This window comes from Acomys russatus, chromosome 1 (assembly GCF_903995435.1).
Source record: "Acomys russatus chromosome 1, mAcoRus1.1, whole genome shotgun sequence".
NCBI classification, from domain to species: Eukaryota; Metazoa; Chordata; class Mammalia; order Rodentia; family Muridae; genus Acomys; species Acomys russatus.
The window spans coordinates 79,185,130-79,206,932 of record NC_067137.1 but is presented as its reverse complement, the minus strand read 5'-3'; the positions used below and the strand labels follow the sequence as shown (position 1 = coordinate 79,206,932).

Genomic DNA, 21,803 nt, shown 5'->3' with positions numbered 1-21,803 from the left:
CCTTTAGGAGAACAAGCTGGGTATTAGACATATTTTTAGTGTTTCCTCTTGAATTTGCAACAATGTGAATGTATTGACTAACCTGTCTTTAAATATAAACACAACTAAGTATTAAGAAATGAGCAATAAATTAATGTTTATCTTTATTTTATTTTTCTATTTCAGCAAACTGCAGGGCTTTTGAGACTGATGAGAATACGTGAATTGAGTTTTATTATTTTTATCTTGTGTAATTTGTATATTAAATTGTAATAAAGTTATGGTAAACCCTACAGTGTTCTGCACAAATTGTATTTTATGAAAATTTTATAGTACATTACATTTGAGAAAGTTTTATAGAGAAAATATTTATTCTGCAGTCTCAGAAATATACAGATATGTTTAAGAACTATTTAAGATTTTAGAACTGTTTTAAACTTGGTCTATTGAAACCATGCTCTAATAATATATTAACAGGTTTTTGAATTGTTTATTCACAAAACTTATTATAAAGTTGAGAAGAATCTGTTTTGGAGTATTGGTAGATTTACTATATACTTACCTGTAATTGTCTTTTGGCAATGGAAGATTTTAACTATCATTTCCATAGGGTTTGTTTATTTACTTATTTGGTTTTTCAAGGCAGGGTTTCTCTGTGTAACCCCGGCTGTCCTGGAAATCACTCTGTAGACCAGGCTGGCCTCAAATTAGAGATCTGCCTGCCTCTGCCTCCCCAGTGCTGGGATTAAAGGTGTGCGCCATGACAGGCAGCTATTCCCATAGTTTTTTGTTCTTTGATATAGGGTTTCTCTGTATAGCCTTGGCTGCACTGGACTCACACTGTATACCAGGCTGGCCTTGAACTCAGAGATCATACTGCCTCTGCCTCCCAGGTGCTGGGATTATAGGCGTGTGCCATCAAGACTGGCTATCCTGTATTTTTAAAATTTACAAAATATAAGGTTTTTGCTATGCTGAGAATCAAACCCAGGACCTCACCCACTCTCATTCAATATCTGGTGGGGCCTGGTTCTTCTTCTGAAGAGCCAGGCCAGGCGCTGCTTACTTCTAGAGAATGGAAAAACCTTGAGTTCAAAGCCAAAGCCAACCCCTCCCCCCACCCCCAATTTCTCAGGAATGACTAGAGCACTTTAGGGCAAGGCCTGTGCACTAGACCGGAGTGTGAAGTTGCCCACAGAATGTTATTGCAGTTTAGCTCTTTCAGAATCAAACTGCGGGTATCAGATGGCAACGGGAGCCCCACCAGCCCGTGATGATACAATGTTACAGCTCTGGGGTGATGATACAACGTTACAGCTCTGGGGTGATGATACAATGTTACAGCTCTGGGGCTGCTGTGCTTGAAGCCATCCAGAAGGCAGGCTCAGTGGTTGGCACCAAGCTAGCTGCACGGGCTTCAGTCACTGCCAAGGCAGCTGTGCCATTGCTGCCTTTACAGCCAAGCCCTGGGCATCCAGCTGCGAGTCTTCCCCAGAATAAATGGAGTCTCATAGTCATGGTGGAGGAATGGCACAAGCACAAGAAAGCAAGTCAGCCAACCTTTATTTATAAACCATGGGCAGTGGGGAGAGGGTGGTGGATCAACGTGTCTGATCTGCTGGGGCTAAAGGTACCAGGATGCTTGATCAACATGCAGTGGCATACTATCTCATTTGCATGTGGGAGCCTGGGCTCCTATCATAAGAAGGAGAGCACAGTACTTAGTTATTCTATGTGTGGGTAAAGACCATGTAGGTACGATTAAAGGTCATTTGCTGAAGGCCAGGATCTCCTTAGCGTATGGTGGGAAACTTCCAGGAATCCCCAGGTGCTTCCTGACAGGTTTCTTATTAGGAAGTGGGAGGTTCTATAATATTCCCTGAGGGCTATGTGGTGCTCCATAGGATGAGAAAGGGAGTCTGTGGTAACAGACCCAGCTCAGTTGGCTATCCAGGTACGCCAGACTTTTTGACCTTTCCAGCAGAGCCCCACAACCCACTGCTAGGCAGCCATTCTACCACTGCGATATACCACAAGTCCCATAGTTTACTTTGGATTGTGTGTTTCACTTTTTTGTGATGCTAAAACAATAACCAAAGACAGTAATTTACAATGAACAAAAACTTGGGTTTGGGAGTATGAAGTCAAGATAGAAGGGCAAAGAGAGGAACTCAGACCCTGTCTTAAAAGGGAGGAAGAAGGTTTGGGGAGGCAGAGGCAGGTGGATCTCTGTGAGTTCAAGACCAGCCTGGTCTACAAAGAGGCCAGGACAACAAGAGAAACTCTGAGGGGGGCGGGGGCTGGGGGAAGGCTGGGTATATAAAAGTGACTTAAAATAGGTAACCAATTCTTAAGGACATTTACTGATCCTCTCAAATACTTAAAAGACCTCCCAGGACTGACCTGTCCGCTTCAGTTACTGCTGTTGCAGAGCTTTAAAACTAAATGATAAGGTGTTTTATAACTTGATCACTGCCGGGTATGGTGGCATATGCTTTCAACTCAGCTCTCGGGAGGCAAAGGCTGGTGACTCTCCATGACTCTGAAGCCAGCTGGACTACATAACAAGTTCCAGGACAGCCACAGTGAGACCCTGTTCTGAAACAAACCCCTCCAAAACCAGAAAATACAAATAAGCGTAAATTTAGAAATGTCTTTTTTTTTTTTTTTAAGCAAATCTATGTTTTATTCTTTTAATGTAACAATGTTAACTCCCATGTTTTGACCAGTTGACTATTGAAATATAAGGCCTAGCACTGAGGGACTTGACATGGTCTAGAAATGTTTTTATATCCAGCAATTTCATCATCAGAAGTAATCTTTAGAGGGCTGGAGAGAGGGTTCAGTGGTTAAGAGCACTTGCTGCTCTTCTCACAGGGCATCCAGAGCTCAGTTTCCGGCACCCATGTCAGGGGCTCATGAGTGCCTGCAGCTTTAACTCCAGGAGCTCTGACACCTCTTATGGCCTCTATAGGCACCCAAATAACACATGTGTTAGATAGATAAACATAGAAACAGACATGTAAGTAAGAGAAAATATACAAGGTTTCTCTGTGTAGCCCTGGCTGTCCTAGAACCAACTCTATAGATGAAGCTAGCTTCAAACTCAGAGATGTGCCTACCTCTATCTCCAGAATGCTGAGATTAAAGGCAAGACAATAAATCTTTAAAAATAAATTTTAAGGGGCTGGAGAGATGGCTCAGAGGTTAAGAGCACTGGCTGCTCTTCCAAAGGTCCTGACTTCAATTCCCAGCAACCACATGGTGGCTCACAACCACCTATACTGAGATATTCTGGTGTGGAGGTGTACACACAGGCAAAATATTATAAACATAACAAATAAATAAATCTTTAAAAAATAATTTTTAATATTTGGGTACACATCCCAGTTCCTTCTCTGTGGAGACCTGCTCCTGCACAGCTATTCTGGGATCAGGCTTTACATGTTAAGCACAGTTCCCTCCCTGTGTACCGTACACATTCACTACACGAAACATTCTAGGTACTAGAGAATCCAGTTCCACGTGAGAAAAACAGGTCTAGGCCTCACGAAGCCTACCCTCCAATGATGAGAGCCGCTCTACAACAGCACCAAACAGAAGCTATAGGGAAATCTTGGACCAGAGTAGTTTCTGATGGGATAGTTGGAGGTGGGAGCATGTCAATGGGAATTAAGATGACGTTTAAATTCTCTAGATTTGAGGGCCCAGGAGTCAAGGGTGTTCTGCCATTAGGCTAAGCCAGAGGGAGGCACGTGGTGACGACAGAGTAGGTTAGAGGTTAAGAGACCCGGGAAAGAAGCAGTGATGCAGAGAAGAGTAGTGATGTACATCAGCTCAGGCTTACGATAGCAAGGCAAGGGCCACTCAGGCGGCTTAGCAGCTTCAGCCCTCGATGCGGAACCTGCAACCTGAGTTGGATTACACATTGTAGGAGAAAATGGCTTTCCCCAAGTTGTCCTCTGACCTCCGCTGTGTTCTAAAGAAATAAATAAATGTAGTAATGACTTTAAACAGATACGAAGACAACTGTGTGACGAGAAATTGTAAGGAATTTGGCTGAAGAGCAGAAGCAACATATATTACAGAGGCCTGTGATTGATCGATTTGATGGCTCAGGCAAGATGTAAAACGCAGCAGATATTAGAGCCGCATAGGACAAGGAAGGACTTAGTAGCTAGCTGCATGGCGGTAAAGCGTTAAGGTAAAGAGGATCAGGAGGAGTAGTTAGGCCTGGTCTACAGAGTGAGTTCCAGGACAGCCAAAGCAAAACAGAGAAACCCTATCTATAAAGAAAGAAAAAGAAGAGTATTTATATTTAGGCTTTCATCCTAAAAGCTAGGGAGCTGGTATTACTTACTGGACTTCAGGCTTGAAGGGGTATCAGGGCTTTACTGCGATGCCTACCATTCAGGTGGAGAAATCTAGCAAGGGCTCAGTGGTCTGGTAGGAGTGGAGGTCTAATATGGTAGCCAATGGTTTCACCCCAAAGGAAGATCTATGAAGGCTTTTTTTTTTTTTTTTTTCTAAAGCGATCTGGCTTTGAACTGCTCTTTGAACTGGCTTTTCTGCTCTCTCCCCCTAAGTGCTGGATTATAGATGTGTACAACCACACTTGGCCCAAGGTCTTTTTAAAACAAATACAAGATATAAAGCCTCGCATTCTCAGTGTACATGCCTCAGTGAATCTTCATAAGCTGCACACCCAACATAACAATATACCAGGATTAAGAAAGGAGCCTACCAAAGCAAGCCCAGGACAACTAGGATAACAGAGAAACCCTGTCTCAAGAAAAAAAAAAAAAAAAAAAAAGAATGGAAGGAAGGAAGGAAGGAGCCAACTCTGGCAGGTCACTCTTGTTCCTCTCTAGTCATAACATTCCCTTCTCTCCTGAAAAGAGCATCCACTAGTTTGGTATTTTCTTTTTTATTGACATAGTTATACAGCCCAGTTTCTACTTAGCCAGGGTTTATTGATTATGTAGTAGATCCCAACCATATTCATTATCTTACATCTTATTTCCTCTATACAGCATTACATCAGGGGTACTTGTTAGTATTGTTGCTGTATAGCTGATGTGTGGCGGCTATGTGCTCTTAATTATCCATTTAACTATAAGAATTGGGCTAGCTCCTAGTATTTGAGGATTATCAATAATGCTGTTAAAGACATTTACACTCAAAGGGGCTCAGTGGATAAGAATGCATATTACTCTTCCAGAGGACCCAAGTTCAGTTCCTAGCAACACAGTAGGTAGCTTAAAACCACCTACAAAACAACACCAAAGGATATAACTTACTCTCTGGCCTTGGTGGGTACCTGCACTGCCATGCACACATACACACAATTAAAAAATAAATCTTTAGATGTGTGTGTGTATACACAAACACATCTAGTATACCTATGTTATGATGTTTCTGTTGAATATATATCTCAAAAATGGAATTTTTTCATTATATGCATTATGTTCAATAGTAATTTCTCCAAGTGACTGTTCTAACCTGAGAGCGTGCCAGTGATGTCATGTCCTTGGAGCACAGTTGTTTTCCTTCCAGTGCTTTAACATTAGCTTATCAGGTTGGCAAGACAGCTCGGTGAATAAAAACATTGCTGTGCACAGGCCTGGCCACCTGAGTTTGATCCCTGGAAACTACAGTGGAAGAAGTTGTCTTCTGACCTATACATGCGTGTCAAATGCATGCACATATACAATGATAAAATTTCAAAAAGTACATTAATTTACCTACATAGTAGGTGGAATAAGCAATAAATATCTGATAAGGACTGATCCATTGATAGATGACATTTAAAGCTATGGGCTCCGGTAAGGGCAATTAAGAGCCTTTTATTTTATTTAATTAATTACTTTATTTATTTTGAGACAGGGCTTCTGTGTGTAGCCTTCGCTGTCCTGGATTCACTTTGTAGACCAGACTGGCCTTGAATTCCCAGCAATCTACCTGCCTCTGCCTCCCAGTGCTGGGATCAGGCCTGACTGATTAAGAGCTCTTTAGAAGTATGATTTGAGGAGAGGGATGGTGAGGTAGCACTGGTGACCCCATGTGTAGGGAAGCTGGCAGAAGAAGGACAAGGAGAGAATAAGAACTTTTTTGAAAACAAGAGAAAAATGCATCCAAGCCAGGCTTGCAACTACAGAGAGATCAAGGAATAGGCGAAGTTCTGAAAGAAGAGTTAAAATTCCATTTTTAGCCATTTCAAGCCTCCAGGGTGAAAGCATTTATTATTCAAATGGAGACAGCAAAATGGACAATTAGATGAGTAACGAGTTTAGAATGTGAAATAGTTGGTTATTTGTTTACTTATTTACTTACTTTGGTTTTTCAATACAGTGTTTCTCTGTGTAGCCCTTGCTGTCCTGGAACTCACTCTATAGACCAGGCTGGCCTCAAACTCACAGAGATCTGCCTGCCTCTGTCTCCCGAGTGGTGGATTAAAGGCGTGAGTCACTCCTCTGGCTGGTGTAATGGAGATGAGGTGCCATCCCAGTCTTGGTACATTCTACCTAAAATGTAACAGAGGAAAGCCTGCAAAAATGACTGAAAGAACATATGAGAGGCCTGGGATGCACTTCAGTGGGAAGAATGCTTGTCTCGTATATGCCACAGATGCCCTGTGGCCACTCTCCCACAAAAAAGGGATGAGTTAAGGGAGAAGCCTGGCAAAGGTCTTGTGATTGCAGTAATGCCAGTGTACACTGTCCTAAATGCCCCACACAGAAAACTGGTCTGGGACCAAACAGGCACCACTTCATAACCACTGTCTGGAGCTTGCGAGTTTGGCTCAATGGAGGAGTTAATGATACAGGTATGAGGTCCCGGGTCCCATCCCTAGCCATATAACAAAACAAAATTTCTACGAAGCCTGGCAACATAAAATTCTATTACATTACCTCCACATCTGCTGCATCAGTCCCTTGTGGCACTTATGTTTTTTTTTTTTTTTAGAATCACACTGTTAAGAGATTACAAAATCAGCCTAAGGACATATGATAAAAAAAAAAAAAAAAGTACTGTTTTAATTCTACTCTTAACCCAAGAAAAGTGATTGGGACAAAGTTTGCCATTTTGCCAAGTGATATTTACATCATGAAAAGGGAGTGACTTTCCCGTGTTTTCTGGGCCTCCGGGTTACTTTTGGAGGGCCCATCTATTGCCCTCAAGAGTTTCTGCAGGACAACTATAATACCTGAACATGGAAAGGACAAAATGAGGGCTTAAATGTTGGCGCAAAGCGAAAAGGGCCAGATAACGTTAGAATTGTAGCCTTGGCTAGATAACTTCTTACTTTTCTATGAAAGTGAACAGTTAATTAGATAAAGATAAACACGCACTGGGCAGTGATAGCGCACGCCCATAGTCCCAGCACTTCGGAGGCAGAAGCGGGAGTATCTCTGTCTGAAGCCAGCCTGGTCTACAGAGTGAGTTCCAGGACAGCCAAGGCTAGACATTGAAACCCTATCTCGAAAAAGAAAGAAAGGAAGGAAGGAAGGAAGGAAGGAAGAGGAAAAAAAAGAAGGAAAGAAAGATAAAGACACAGTCCTGAAAATGAGGACAGTTACCACGATAGGCTGGAAAGTTCAGCAGTCTAAAACCTGCAGCAGGTAGTGTCTGTTTGGTTTAAAGAAAACAAAGTCTATTTTTTAGCATTCCCAGGAGATCACTGCCCCGCCTCCCTAGGGTTACTATGACAACAAAGCACGCGCAGCCTGCTATCCAGCCGTTACCTTCCTGGGCTGGTCACTTCTGCATGAACCATCCTAGGGACCACACTCATTTCGGGCCGATCTTTCATTGCGTCGGGGCCAGGGACCGCGTGGGACACCATGGCCAAGACAGCAGCCTCCTCAGCGCTGGAGGACTTAGATCTGAGCGGAGAGGAGGTGCAGCGGCTCACCTCCGCCTTTCAGGACCCAGAGTTCCGCCGAATGTTCTCCGAGTACGCCGCGGAGATCACGGACCCTAAGAACCGGAGGCTCTACGAGGAAGAGATCACAGTGCTGGAGCGGGAGCGCGGGGTGGAGGTGAAGTTCGTGCACCCAGAGCCGGGCCACGTGCTGCGTACCAGCCTGGACGGGGAGCACCGCTGCTTCGTGAACGTGTGCAGCAACTCGCTAGTAGGCGCGCCCAGCAGCCGGCCGGGCCCCGGGCGCGGCGGGACCGCAGCTGGCAGCCACTGGTCCCTGCCCTACAGCCTGGCCCCGGGCCGCCAGTATGCAGGGGGCAGCGGTGCCCGTTACACCGTCTACGACGTGGTCTTCCACCCCGAAGCGCTTGCGCTGGCCCGGAGCCACCAGCCCTTCCGCGAAATGCTGGACGCCACGGCCCTGGAGGCGGTGGAGCAGCAGTTTGGCGTCAAGCTGGACCGCAGGAACGCCAAGACCCTGAAGATCAAGTACAAGGGGACGCCGGAGGCCGCCGTGCTCCGCACGCCCCTTCCCGGAGGCGTGCCGGCCCGGCCGGAGGGGGAGCAGCCGGGTCTTCTCCCGGACCCACCGTACCCATATCGCTACCCCGCGGCGGCGGAGAGCACCGCCCGCACGCCCGCGTCCCCGGCTCCCGAGGCCGAGCAGCGACCCGAGCCCACCGAACCGCGCTGCACCGTGGTGCAGCGTCACCACGTGGACCTCCAAGATTACCGCTGCTCGCGCGACGCGGCCCCGAGCACCGTGCCACACGAGCTGGTGGTCACCATCGAGCTGCCGCTGCTGCGCTCGGCCGAGCGGGCGGAGCTGGAGGTGAAGGGGAAGCTGCTGTGTCTGGACTCCAGAAACCCCGACTACCGGCTGCGGCTCTCGCTGCCGTACCCGGTGGACGACGGCCGCGGCAAGGCGCAGTACAACAAGGCGAGGCGGCAGCTGGTCGTCACGCTGCCGGTGGATCTAGCGGCCGCGCGCCGGGACCTCGCCGTGATGCCGGAAGATCCTGCCTCCGAGACCGGAAGTGATACCGCAGCCTGCACTTCCGCGGGCGATCTTGCTACGGCGCGGGAAGAATCGGTACACGAGACCGGATCTGACTGCGGGGAGAAGTGCAGTACTTCATACCTCGGGGCTGCAGATCCTGAAGGGGAGCTGGTTCCTGAGCTGGAGCGAGACTTCGGCGGGGACTCGGAGGCGCCTCTAGGCCTCGGGGAAGGGGCTCCTCCTGGCGACGGAAGCCTCCCTTGCACTGAGTTGCCGGGCCGCGACGCTGAATCCCCTGTGGAAAGACCCAGAGAGTGCGGAGACCTCACTGCCCAGGCGTGTGAGGAGCAGGAGGAGACCCGCTACGAAACCTCGGGCCCAGCCATGGGTGGCTCCGGGACCGAGAGCATTGAACCATTGTGCCCCCCTATACAGTGTAATCAGGACGAAGACTGTTTGACTTTGCTCATTCAAGTGCCTGGGATTCAGCCGCAAAGTCTACTTGGGGACCTGAGCCCCCTCTGTTACAAATTGTGCTTCTCCACACAAGACTCGGGTTATTCCTTCACTTTGCAGTTTGCTCCAGAGAATAAGTTGAGTACCAAAGAACCCGAGATTAGCATTTCTTTAGACAATGCAGTGATAGTACTGGCAAAATCTCCAGAGAGCCACGGACGTTGGCGAGAGTGGTATTGTGGCCTGAACAGCGATTCTTTGGAGGTAACCATCTTCACTATTTGGAATAATCCATATTATAATAAAATATTTCCCATTTATTTATGTATGTGTTAAGTGCATTCTCAAAGTGAAGTTTGACATATTCTATCCGAAGGATGCACTTCGAGTTTTCAACGTTGTCCGTAATGCAGCTGTTTTCTTGGGGGCCACCGACTGACTAGAGAAAATTGGGTTTTAGTGATTGCTAGACCTTTGGAATTGTATGCAAAACAATTGAGAGTTCTGTCTGTCCTGAGCATTAGTCATTCTCAAAAGGGTTTATGGCCAAAAAAAAAAAAAAAAAAAAAAGCACCCCAACGTGGTCATATTTAACTTGGGAAATCACTTTCACCCTAGCTTAGAAGTTTGTGCAAGTAATGATAAATTATTTCCGGAGAGGAAATAATTTCCATCCTGTGCAGGGGTTGGAGAGCGCAGTGGTGTGCCTTAGTCTCCTTCCCTACATCCCATTTGACCAGATGCTGCTCCTTGATTTCAGTGAGGCTGCCCTCTGGTGGGTGCAGTAAATCACACAGAAAATTTCTTTCCGTTTGGTTTTAGTTGTCATAGGACCCGTTAAGTATTTGGCACGTGACTGTGACTGTCGTTTGATGAAAGCGAGGAGCATCTAAATCAGACGCACTTCTGGGCAAACAGACTAACTGAGGATATCTAGGAGGAAAACAACTGTTTTAGGTTAAACTTTTGATGTTCAACTCGTTTTGGTTCTGTTTTGCTTTTGGGTTATGGAGGTTCTTGAGTTTCATATCCAGTATGCCACTGTTATTGGTAAATACTGGGTGGAGTGGGGATGGGTCTACTCTAAAGTTTGAAGTTTTAAAAGACTTTAAACTCATGAAAGAATAATTGAGAGCCGGGCTTCATGATTGGATGCCTGTAACCCCAGCATCCCCAGCGGCTAAGGCTGGAGGATAGGGAGGTTAATAAGCTATTGTTTCAAAAAACAAATGTGTGTATAGGTTGGGGGACGGGCAATTTTGTTTGAGGTTTGTATCAAAGTTATATGTAACACTGTAACATTGAAGAGGCAAAAGTGTAGTTGGGTGGAGTACTGGCCTGGGGCCTCCCAGAAAGTCAAGTTGCCAACTATTTGACCCTAAGCTCTAGCCTGCCAAAGCCATTCACTTCTTCTGTATTTTGTTGTTTGTTGCATTTTGTTTGAGACACAGGCTCTGAGGTGGCCTAAGCTAGTCTTGAACTCCTATGTAGCCAACGGTGACCCTGAACTTCTGATCTTCCTGTCTCCAGTTCCCAAGTGCTGGAAGGACAGGTTTGTGCCACTACATCTTGTATTTAAAAAATACAAGAATTTTAAAAATTAACTTACTTATTTTTATTTCATGTGCATTGGTGTTTTGCCTGCATGTATGTCTGTGGGTGTTGGATCTTGGAGTTACAGACAGTTGTGAGCTGCCACGTGGGTGCTGGGAATTGAACAGAGGTCCTCTGGGAGAATAGTCAGTGCTCTTAACAGCTGAGCCATCTCTCCAGCTCCTATGGTCAAGAATTCAACAGGTATATTTGAACTGATCCAGCTCTGTGTATTTCTTAGTTGGTTCACAAGGACTTGTTAGAACACTGAACTATAATAGCTGGGATTGTCTTGGTAGCCTTGAAGTGAATATTCCCAAGAAACATCAAGAGGCACCAGGCTTGAGCCTAATCTCAGCACTTAGGAGGTGGAGACAGGAGGGATATCTGCAGGTACTCAGAGGCTGGCCTGGCCTGGTCTGGGCTACCTCTGACACAGTGTGTGTGTGTGTGTGTGTGTGTGTGTGTAAAAATAAAAATACTATTTGTAAGATTATCCTGGTAAGGAAAGCACACCCCTATTTTCCTAAGTAAACTTAGGAAAAGCATCAAGATTTCCTCTTTTTTTTTTTCCTTTCTCTTTTTAGGTAGATCTCATGAATACATGTTTTTTATACTAATTATATTCTGGACAATACTAGATTTCCTGTTTACAAGATAGCACTTAGTTTTGGTGGGATAAGCATTTTAAAATCTGTAACAGTGAACTATTAGTATGACTGTTAAGTGTGACCTGGAAGATAAAATATATTTTTTCTCTTTTTTACTTTAGGAAAGATTGTTTGTCAGTGAGGAAAATGTGAATGAGTTTCTTGATGAGGTCCTGCGCTCCCCAGTGAAGCAGGCAAGGCCCTCAGCCCCACCCCTGATTGAAGTTCTCGAGGTCACTGACAAGCAGATTCAGATCCATGCCAAGGTAAGGTTCCGATGGGCGTTGACAGTAGAACTTGAAGCAGCAAGCACATATTGGCTAGGCAGAGTGGTAGCAAGACTTCTACTGCGTGTCTACTGTGTTGTCAAAACTTCCCTATTTTCATGTTACAAAATCATTTTATTGTTATTAACAACCTTGTGGATAGAAAATCATAGATGAATTTACCATTCTTTTAAACAGTAGTTAAACTTGCAGATGAACCCTGGAATCAGAATTTTGCATTTAGACAAATTAGCAATTTGTCTTCCTGTTGTTTGAAATCCAGAGTCTTACATCCTGGATAATATTTATAGAAGCACCACACACAGCAAAAACATTTTAAGGCTCATACATCTCAAAAACATATTCATCATGGCTTTACTGCTGAAAAAAAAAAAAAATGCTCCAAAAGACAATTTCATTTGTTAGGCAACCTAAGAAAAATACTCATACAAACAGCTTATACATAGACACTGTGCCGCACAAGTGGGTGCACAAACAGCAAAACATTTAATTTAATCTCACAATATTCCTCCAACTATGCACATTTATTTAGAAAGACTGCATAGATAAGCAAGTATTTTTTAGCTTTCAAACCATAAAAATCACATCATAGAATTTACTCATTTTTTAGCTGAACCTTAAGTTTGGTTATGTTTATGACCTTCAACAGTGGACAAAGCCAATATAGGAACTAGCATTCCTGATTGAGTAAAAGTCAAAAGCCAGGCGGTGGTGGTGCACGCCTTTAATCCCAGCACTTGGGAGGCAGAGGCAGGCAGATCTACAAGGTGAGTCCAGGACAGCCAAGGCTACACAGAGAAACTCTTGTCTCGAAAAACCAAAAAAGAAAAGAAAAGTCATCAAGAGAATTTCAACAGTGCCCTTGTAGTAATTAAAGGTGTTTATAGGCCATCTTTAAAAGTTTGGTCCTTTTATTGTGAAGGACATTGTAAGAGTAATTGTCATTTCCAGGGTTTACTGCCTCGTCTGCTATTCTAGGCCTAGCTAGTCCTGGAAGCTTCTAGCCTCCATAAAATCTAACCTAGGCCTAGAATGTTTTCAGCCTCTGAGATTTAGTGCTGAATTAGTTCACCCTTTCTAGCTCTTTCTCAACTCCGGCTGGTTGGTTCAACTCAGCTGTTCTGGCTCAAACTTCTCTCCAAGCTGACTCAATCTGGCTTCTCTCAGTTTCTCACTGGATTGCTCTGCTTAGCTTCAAACTAACTCTAGCAATCTGTTCCAATCTTCTGGCTCTTTCTCATTCTCTGGCTCTTTCTGTCTTCACCTGTGTCTAGCTTGTTTTCTCTCTGCAACCTGTCTCTGTGCAACTATCCTGGTAAACCTGCCTCAGAATTCCATGAACTGAACTGCCAGGAACTCAACTCCACCACACTGCCTCTCAACTCACGGACTCAGCCAAACTGCGTGAGCAGCTCTGGCTAGAACTCAGAAATCTGCCTGCCCCTGTCTCCCAAGTGCTGGGATCAAAGGTGTGAGCCAACATGCCCAGCTCAAATAAAGATACTTATTTTATGTGTATCCATGAGTGTTTTGTCTGCATGTATACAAGTGTGCTGTGTGTGGAGGGGGAACTGAATGTGGTCTTCCCAGCAGGTACTCTTACCTGATAAACCACCTTCCCAGTCCTAATTGAACAGATTTAATCAGAAAATTAAAGCCACCAGTCATTGTGGCTTCATCTCAGGCAGAGCTCTTGAGTTCTAGGCCAGACCCTATCTAAAAAATAATTTTAAGAGAAAATTAAGCTAGTTTGTAGTTGAGATGGTCAGTAGGTACAGGTGCTTGCTGTGCAAACCTGGTGTATTTTTTTAAATTATCTGTATTATCAATATTATCTGTAGGCCTGGCTAGCGATCAATTAAGACACAGACACTTGTTATATTTTAAAATAGCCTTAGTTAACCTGGGGCAGGGCAGACATCAATCCTCTAAACTACCTCCCATAAGGGGGCAGGCATGGTATTCCTGTCTCAATCTCATGCCATCTGCTTCTAATAACTTCTATCAAGCTACCTCCCATCTGTAATCCCATATACTTGCTAATGTTCTTCATCTGGGTGAGATTCTCCATCCACGCTGGCCACGTGCTTCTCCTCCATCTAACTCATGGCGGACTCCCTCTCTTCACTTCAGGTCTCTCTGTTCCTGGTGGAGTTCCTTCTTCTTCCCAGAATTCCTCATTCCTTTCTCTCTCTCTCTCTCTCTCTCTCTCTCTCTCTCTCTCTCTCTCTCTCTCTCTCTCTCTCTCTCTCAGCCCCACCTATCTCCTGCCCTGCCCAGGTGGGATGGGTTTTTATTAAGCAAAAGGTAAGTCACAGGACAGTAAGTAGTAATTAGTATCGAAATACATCAGACCATCCCCCAACAATGGTGAACTAAATTGAATCCATGTAAAGGCGAAAGGAGAAAACTGTCTCCACAAAAACTGTCCTTCACCTGTGAATACTCCTCCCGCAAACCATACACCCTCCCTAACACACACACACACACAGGCACTCACTGCCAAGCTTCCTGTGTTTGAACCTAGAACCTAGGTGGTAAAAGGTGAGGACCAATGCCTTTGAGTTGCCCTCTGACCTCTCTGTATGGACTGTATCATGCATGTATACACACACATGCACAAAACCTTTACGAACATGATTTTCATAATATTACGATTCAATTTCTGTTGCTTCAAACAATTATTAATTTGCTATTTCTCTTGCTACAGTTGCAGGAATGTAGTGATTGTGATGGGCTTCAAGGAAAGGAAGAAGGAGTCAATGAAGGGTGCCCTCTAAGTGAAAAGGAAAGCCCAGAGCGTCTTACCACCTCTGCAACGGATTGCGATTCGGCTGTAGCAGTTGAAACACTGAAAATGAACACTTGTGGTTCCGCTGTGGGCCTTCAACACAGTTGCCCTGATGCTCCTCACATGCTGTCTGGAAACCCTCAGCAGCCAGAGGCAAGAGTGGACCCAGAGTCGACAAAAGAAAGCAGTAATGCCAACTCAGCCGAGGAAAAGGAGCATCTAAAAGAGCCAGTAATAAGTAAGGAAAAAGAATCAGATGAAGATCACCTGTCTTCATTACGGAACAAAACTGTAGTTCAAAATGTACCTGATTTTGATAGTATTAAAGAAACCAATATGCAGGATGGCAGTGTGCAGGTTATTAGAGATCACACGACTCACTGTGCATTCAGTTTTCAAAATTCTTTGCTATATGACTTGGATTAATTTTATATCGTTTTGAAATTTAAATGTTGAGTAAAAAAAATTGGCACCCAAAATATCATCTTTGTGTTTTTAACATTTACAGTTGATTTTTGAGGGGAAGCTAGCAGCCAGATATCTGTATTCCCAGTGCCTAGCAATGGAGATCTGATGGTATGGTCAGGTCAGGCTCAGCTACATAATGAATTAGGGGCCAGCCTGGGCTACATGAGACAGTGTCTTTAGGAAACAAATAAACAGGGCTGGAGAGATGGCTCAGTGGTTAAGAGCACTGCCTGTCCTTCCAAAGGTCCTGAGTTCAATTCCCAGCACCTACATGGTGGCTCACAACCATCATATAATATGATCTGATGCCCTCTTCTGGCCTGCAGGTATACATGCAGACAGAACACTGTATACATAATAATAAATCTTTAAAAAAAGAAAAACAAACAGAAAACCTGGAGATATTTTTCTTTAACAGTTTTCTTAATTATAGAAACTTTTTTATTTTTCTAATGGAAATATTTTTCTCAAGGACAGTAATATTGTTGGGGTTTTTGTTGTGTTTTTTATGTATTTATTTAGGGTCAGGGGACAGGCAGACATATGGGCCACAGCATGTATATGGAGGTCAGAAGACATTATGTGTCTCAGGGATTAAACCTAGGCCGTCAGGCTTTGTGGGGTCTTTACCCATGGAACCATCCCACTGGCCCCTTAGTTTGATGAGACATAAGTTGGTTCTGTGCTACCTGAGCCCTCCTGCCTCAGTTTCTGAATGGGACTACGGGCATGCACCAACATGCTGGGCTTTGAAGATAATGCCATTGCACTATAATTACATACTGGCTTTTGTGTTCAACTGTTTTTATATTACTTTATTAAAGTTTCAAAATAATTCACTGAGTTGTATTTGTCATATAAATTCTCAAGAATGGAATTAACTGGAATATGACCATGGGGGAGGAATATAATCCTAAAATTTGTTCATATCTAAGTGGGATATATATGTTGAAAATAAGTTTCTAAGAAGGGAAAGAACTCTAACAGAATGGTCTATTTATTTTGTACCAATTATATACAAGTCTGTCACATAAATGAATTGAGATGTTTAGATGGCTTAACAGATGAAGGCACCTGCTGGCAAGCCTAACAACCTGAGTTCAATTCCTGGTACTTGCACGATGGAAGGAGAGAACCTTTTCTACAAGTTACTCTGACCCCTACACCTACTGTGGCACACAAGCACCACATACACAGATGTTAAAAATATGTCTTCAAGCTGGGTATGGTGGTACATGCCTTTAATCCTAACACTCTACAGCTTCAGGTGGGTCTGTGAGTGCAAGGCCAGGTCTTCAGAGTGAGTTCCAGGACAGCGAGGGCTACAGAGACCCTGTCTCAAAAGGAATTAAAAAAAGAAAAAAAGGAAGCTGAGCATGGTGGTATATGCCTTTAATCCTGGCAGAGGCAGGCAAATCACTGTGAATTCGAGGCCAGTCTGGTCTACAAACCAAGTCCAGGACAGCTAAGGCTACAAAGAGAAACCCTGTCTCAAAAAGAAAAAAATAAAGATAATCCTCTCTGGGGCTGGAGAGATGGCTGAGGCATTTAGAGCACTCGCTCTTGCACAGGATTCCCACTACCCACACGAGAGCTCACAACCATCCTAACTCCAGGCTCAGGGATATGGTGTTCTCTTCTAGCCTATGTGGGCAGCAGGTGCACATGTAAGCAAAACATCAGCACACATACACATACAGATAAATTCAAGGTTTTTTTTTTGTTTGTTTTCTTGGGCTCAGAGGGGATTGTTGGTTTTTCCAGCCAGGGTTTCTTTATTTAGCCATGGCTGTCTTGGAACTCAGTCTGTATACCAGGCTGGTCTCAAACTCTGACCTGTAGCCTCTGCCTCCCAAGTGCTGGGATTAAAGGTAAAAAATTTTTAAAAATTTAAGCCAATTTTTTTTTTCAAAATCAACTTTTAAGTAGTTTCTTGGAAGTTGCTATTAAAGTATTGAAACATCGTTTGATTTTTAACAATACATTTAGGATTTCTACAGAGCCTGGAGAGATGGCTCAGTGGTAGAGTGCCGGTTGCTCTTCTACAGGATACTGGTTCAACTTCTAGCACCTACATGGCAGCTCACAACCACTTGTAACTCCAGTGCCAGAGGATCTGATGCCGTCCTCCACAGGCGGCACACAGATAATACATGCAGACAAAATACCCATATACAAAACCAAATTTAACTTAGAACAGAAATTAAAAAAAATAAATCTGTCATTTGTTCTGACAGGAAAAATTGTCTTTTACAATTTTTTTTTTAAATCAATTTATGATTCCTAAGATGCAGTAAAGGGGAGATCCTAACAGGCCTACCCACCCCCAACATATTTTAGAACAGCATGAAAGAAAATATAAAAAAAAAAAAATCTCTGTGGATGTCATCACTAGTCCCAAGGCCACGAGCTGATCCATTTCTGTTTCAGACAAGGATACTAATTACCACTAGCCTTTGAACACTCCTGCAGACCACCATCTTTTCATTCTCTGAACTGGCATATATAGGTCAGGATACTATAGAGAGTGTAAGCCCTGGATAGTCTGATTTCTCTCTCTCCTCATACAGTGGTGGCACTATGTACCAGAGCACCATGTCCTGGGAGCAGAGCTTGGGGTGCAGCCCTTGTGCTTGCATGCATGAGGCTCTGTAATCCCAGTTGAAGACAGAAGTGGGAGGGTTACAAACACAGGCCAAACAGAGCTGTGCATACAAACCAATCTTTAAACAACCAAAAAGTTAAGACAGCTTAGTAGGTAAAGGTATCTGCTATCAAGTACCTGGAGCTCTGCCCCTGGGACTCAGGGTAGAAAACAACACCGTCCAAGCTTCAGTATGCACTACGGGCATACACATGCACACAAGATATGTGACTAAACAGCTAAAAAGCCAGGACAGTGAAAGATTGAGATGTGGGTAATATAAAACCAGGACAACTCTGCTTCACCTTGACAAAGCACATGCATTTCCAGTATGAGGTTGGTGAAAATAATTCTTGAGACTTTGGTTCAAATGATCTTTAAACATCTTTACACAGAAATGGGTCCTCTGTAAACTTTTGGCTGAAAACAATCATAGTATGGAAAAGTAATGTAAAATATGCAGTAAATCTAAAGCTTGCTTCCTACTCCTGTGTCTGTCCTTCTAAAAGTATCTCAGTCACCGCTGGCACCAGACCTGCTGCACCTTGGCAAGACTGAACTTTGTACCATTTCTGGCCTTCAAAAACAATTTAGGCAGCATTTCCCTTATGCAGCAGCTTTTCTTACTGTTCATTATCTATGCCTGGCTAATTTGAAAGCCAAACAATTTCTTCCCAAGAGAATGCACTGTCATGAGCAAGTTTCATTTTAAACTCATACAATGTATAGCTAGTAAAGATTAAGATGTAATGCTCATACTCAAAACTTCTAAAATGCCTTTATTGGTACAAATAGAACATTCTGCAAAATGATTAGGGAACCTTTTATGTAAAAATGAGTATTTTATTTTGGCAGCACTAAAAAGAAAAAAAATCAAAACCACTGTATTTCTATATTGAGGTGAAAACAGTGCTTAAACTTTCTTATTAATCAAATACATTCCGAAAGAAGTCATGTAATATGAAGGTTGAAAGCACAGGCAAATCTTAACACAATAGCACAGGAATCATTAACACTGAAAATGACTCTTCTGACAGGGTGCTTAACAAATGTAACATTTGAGTTATTAAATCAAACAATTCCTTTCTAATAACTGTGTCAATAGTGAAACTGGGTTTGTTCCAGCAATACTTTAATTTCATTGGAATACTTTTTACTGTTGTGACAGTTTTAAATAAATCTTGCTGTACTTAAAATAAGTTCTGAAAGTGGAAAAGTATACAAAGTTTTAGATACAAAGATTAACAGATGTGATGTAAATAAAAATTTTTCCTTTCCTTTTTTCAATAATGATCTAATCATTACTTTTAAGCAGATACAGACTGAATTTTAAAACCCAAGTCCCAAAATGAAATTTTCAGTGTGAAATTTTAATCAGACATAACTGAAAAGGATTACTATATATTTGGACACCTTTTACAAGAAATTTATGTATTAAAGCAGAAACCAGTTCCTATACCTTTATTCAATTGTATATCCTATTGAGACAAATATAAAAAAATAGAAGACTGTCACTTTTGCAATTGTGATCTTTTTTTCATTGCAGTCTTCTATAACTTTTACAGAGTTCATGGTCCCTAATATCTCCCCACCCTCCATTTTTCCTAGGTGGTGAAATGGCTACCATAGAAAACTTCTCACTGATAACCAGAGTTTCTGGAAACATGTACTCTTTGTTGTTATTTAATAATGACTCAATTTGGGCACTCTGGGTGGATGGCCTACATGTTTTCTTGTGATGCATACCACAGTCTCCAGCATGAAAAATCCTAGGAGCCTGAGGAACTAAGACTTTCCAGAATTTAGGAAGACAAGATACAGTCAAATACTGAAGAGTCCAGTCCCAGTTATAATCATCGTAAGTACAGAAAGTGTCCGTGCACTCGATCAGCTTCTGATAGGCATCTCGGGTCAAGGCTAACCCCATGTTGTGCTCTGTGGATTTCCAGGTTTTCACCTCTACCTTGTCGGCAATGCCATAGAAACTCCGAATGGTGGTATAGGTCCCTAGGGAAAGGACATCACACCCAGGACACTCCTGCTGCTTCAATTTCCACATCTTCTTGAAGACATGGTAAAAGTCTGGGGCTAAGTAGTGGTCCTCTTCCAGGAAAAGTATAAGGCCAGTGTAATCTTTAAGAACTTTGACTCTCTCCCATACAAAATGCAGCTTCCACCACCAATGATGTTTGGTTTGTGAGAATTTGGCCTCTCTGTAGTGGCCGAAGGAATCAGGGTATTCGGCGTTGATGCACCCCAACTTCAGAGCTGCATTCTTCTTTAGGTCTCTGGGGCAATCCCTGGGGTCACTACCCGGAAACTCACTCGGGTACAGCTGAATGCTGAAGGGAAAGAACACTTGCAGAACCGGACAGAAATCCACCTTAGAGACCAGATGGTTGATCTCTGCCGACCAGTAGTCATGGCTAAAGATGACTAGGACTTCATCAATGCCCTGGACTTTTCGTAGGGAGTCTAGCAGCAGTCTGAGGTATTCCGGCCGGTTATGCACCTGGACCACCAGCACCAGCTCCCCGGGGCTCCAGGTGCCCTCGTTATCGACGTTCCTCAGCGTCTGATCAAAGTTCAGCTGGTACACCAGGGATCGGTACCGCAGCGTTTGGTTGTCCACCTCCGGCCGCGGGACCGCTGGGACCTGGGGAGCCGCCGACTCGTTGGAAATCCTGCGGATGCCTACGGACACGGCGAGCTGGCCCGCGCCCCGCGGGGGCTCCGCGTCCAGCACCGGCGGGGCGAGGGCGTCGTTCTTCCTTTGTCGCCCATTACTGCTCCAGAGGACGAAGCCGCAGGCGGCCACCACGAGAGTCAGGATTAGCACCTTCCGTTTGTAGATGCGGAACCTCATGGTCTCCAGGGCCGGGAGCGCGGGCGCGGAAAGCAGCTGGCGGCCTTTGCACGGAAGGGGCGGGCGGGCGGCGCCGTCGCCTTGGCCTGCGGCCCTAGGAACTGTGGCCCCCGCGGCGGCCCTCGCTAACTCATCCCGGGCCCCCGGCGTCCTGGGGCCCGAAGGCTCTCAACCGCCGCGCGCCGCCCGGGCTCCGCACATCTTCTCCGGCACTTGCAGCTCAGGCAGCCGCCCCGCCGCTATGAGCCGCGGCTCAGCGTCGCCTCGGTCCTCTCCATTCAGCACCCGGGGGTCCCGGAAGAAGCCCAGCCGTGGCCGCCACACCTCGGCTCCGTTACCTGCGCCACCCGTGGCCCGGCGTCCTCTGCGCGCTCATCCTTGCTCGCACAGCCGAAGGCCGACACCGAGCGCCGCAGCCTCGCCCCGCTCCGGCGGCGACCGTTCTGACAAGCCGCGACTGGACTGCGAGCGTCCCGGCCCTCGGGCCCACACCCTCCGCCCCGCCCCGCCGGCCTCTGGTTGGTGCTCCTTAGAAGCGTCCGGAGGCGGGTCTCTGGAGGAGGACGCTGCTTATTGGCTCGCAGTTCCGTCGCTCAGGCTTAGTTCCGACTTCCGCTCCGCTTGGCCCTTTCCTGTTCGGCTCTTGGGCGGTGGCGAACGCGGACGCCGAGTCTCGGTAAGTCTGTTGCCCAGCAGTTACTGGGTCCTCGGGGACCGCGGTGGCCCGGAGGCCGGGACCGACCGAGCTCTCTGAGGCTTAGGAAGGGGGGCAGGTGCTGCCCGGCGCGGCTGAGGTGGTCAGCCCGCCGCCCCGTAGAGGCTCTAGCATGGCGGTTAACTGGGCCACGAGGCACGCGGCCTGCAAAGGACACGTCAGCCTGCGGGGCCGCTGGTGCGTGACGGGGCTTCAGAGGGGTAGAGACTAGCCGGCCTGGTGTGCCTCGCGGGAGAGAACGAGGCCGGTCGTAGCAGAAACCACAGCAGGCCATTCTACGCCTGTCAAAGTTACGAGTTAGAAAATGGAGTTGGCGTGGGGTAATCTGAAAGAAGCTGGTCTCTCCTGTACCCCACTGTGTTGTTCTTTATCTTTTTGTTTTTTAATGGCTTTTCGAGTCAGTTCTCTGTGTAGCCTTGGCTGGCCTGGA

At 45.2% G+C, this 21,803-nt stretch overlaps 3 protein-coding genes across 3 annotated transcripts in view; 2 read left to right on the top strand and 1 right to left on the bottom strand.

The window, feature by feature from the left end:
* Window positions 1-367, top strand: part of Pole2 (DNA polymerase epsilon 2, accessory subunit) — a 36,764-nt gene extending 36,397 nt beyond the window's left edge. The window contains exon 19 of the mRNA XM_051146226.1: window positions 166-367. Coding sequence (XP_051002183.1) covers window positions 166-184 — 19 coding nt within the window. The 3' untranslated portion in view covers window positions 185-367. The remainder of the gene's footprint in view (window positions 1-165) is intronic.
* A 7,456-nt stretch (window positions 368-7,823) lies between these two features.
* Dnaaf2 (dynein axonemal assembly factor 2) lies at window positions 7,824-15,175 on the top strand. The gene is made up of 3 exons (XM_051146906.1): window positions 7,824-9,623; window positions 11,725-11,868; window positions 14,600-15,175. The coding sequence occupies exons 1-3, from the start codon at window positions 7,824-7,826 to the stop codon at window positions 15,104-15,106; spliced, it is 2,451 nt and encodes an 816-aa protein (XP_051002863.1). The 3' UTR covers window positions 15,107-15,175.
* A 3,372-nt stretch (window positions 15,176-18,547) lies between these two features.
* Mgat2 (alpha-1,6-mannosyl-glycoprotein 2-beta-N-acetylglucosaminyltransferase) lies at window positions 18,548-21,138 on the bottom strand. The gene has a single exon (XM_051146915.1). The coding sequence runs from the start codon at window positions 20,656-20,658 to the stop codon at window positions 19,330-19,332; it is 1,329 nt and encodes a 442-aa protein (XP_051002872.1). The 5' UTR covers window positions 20,659-21,138; the 3' UTR covers window positions 18,548-19,329.
* Between the last annotated feature and the right edge of the window lie 665 nt (window positions 21,139-21,803).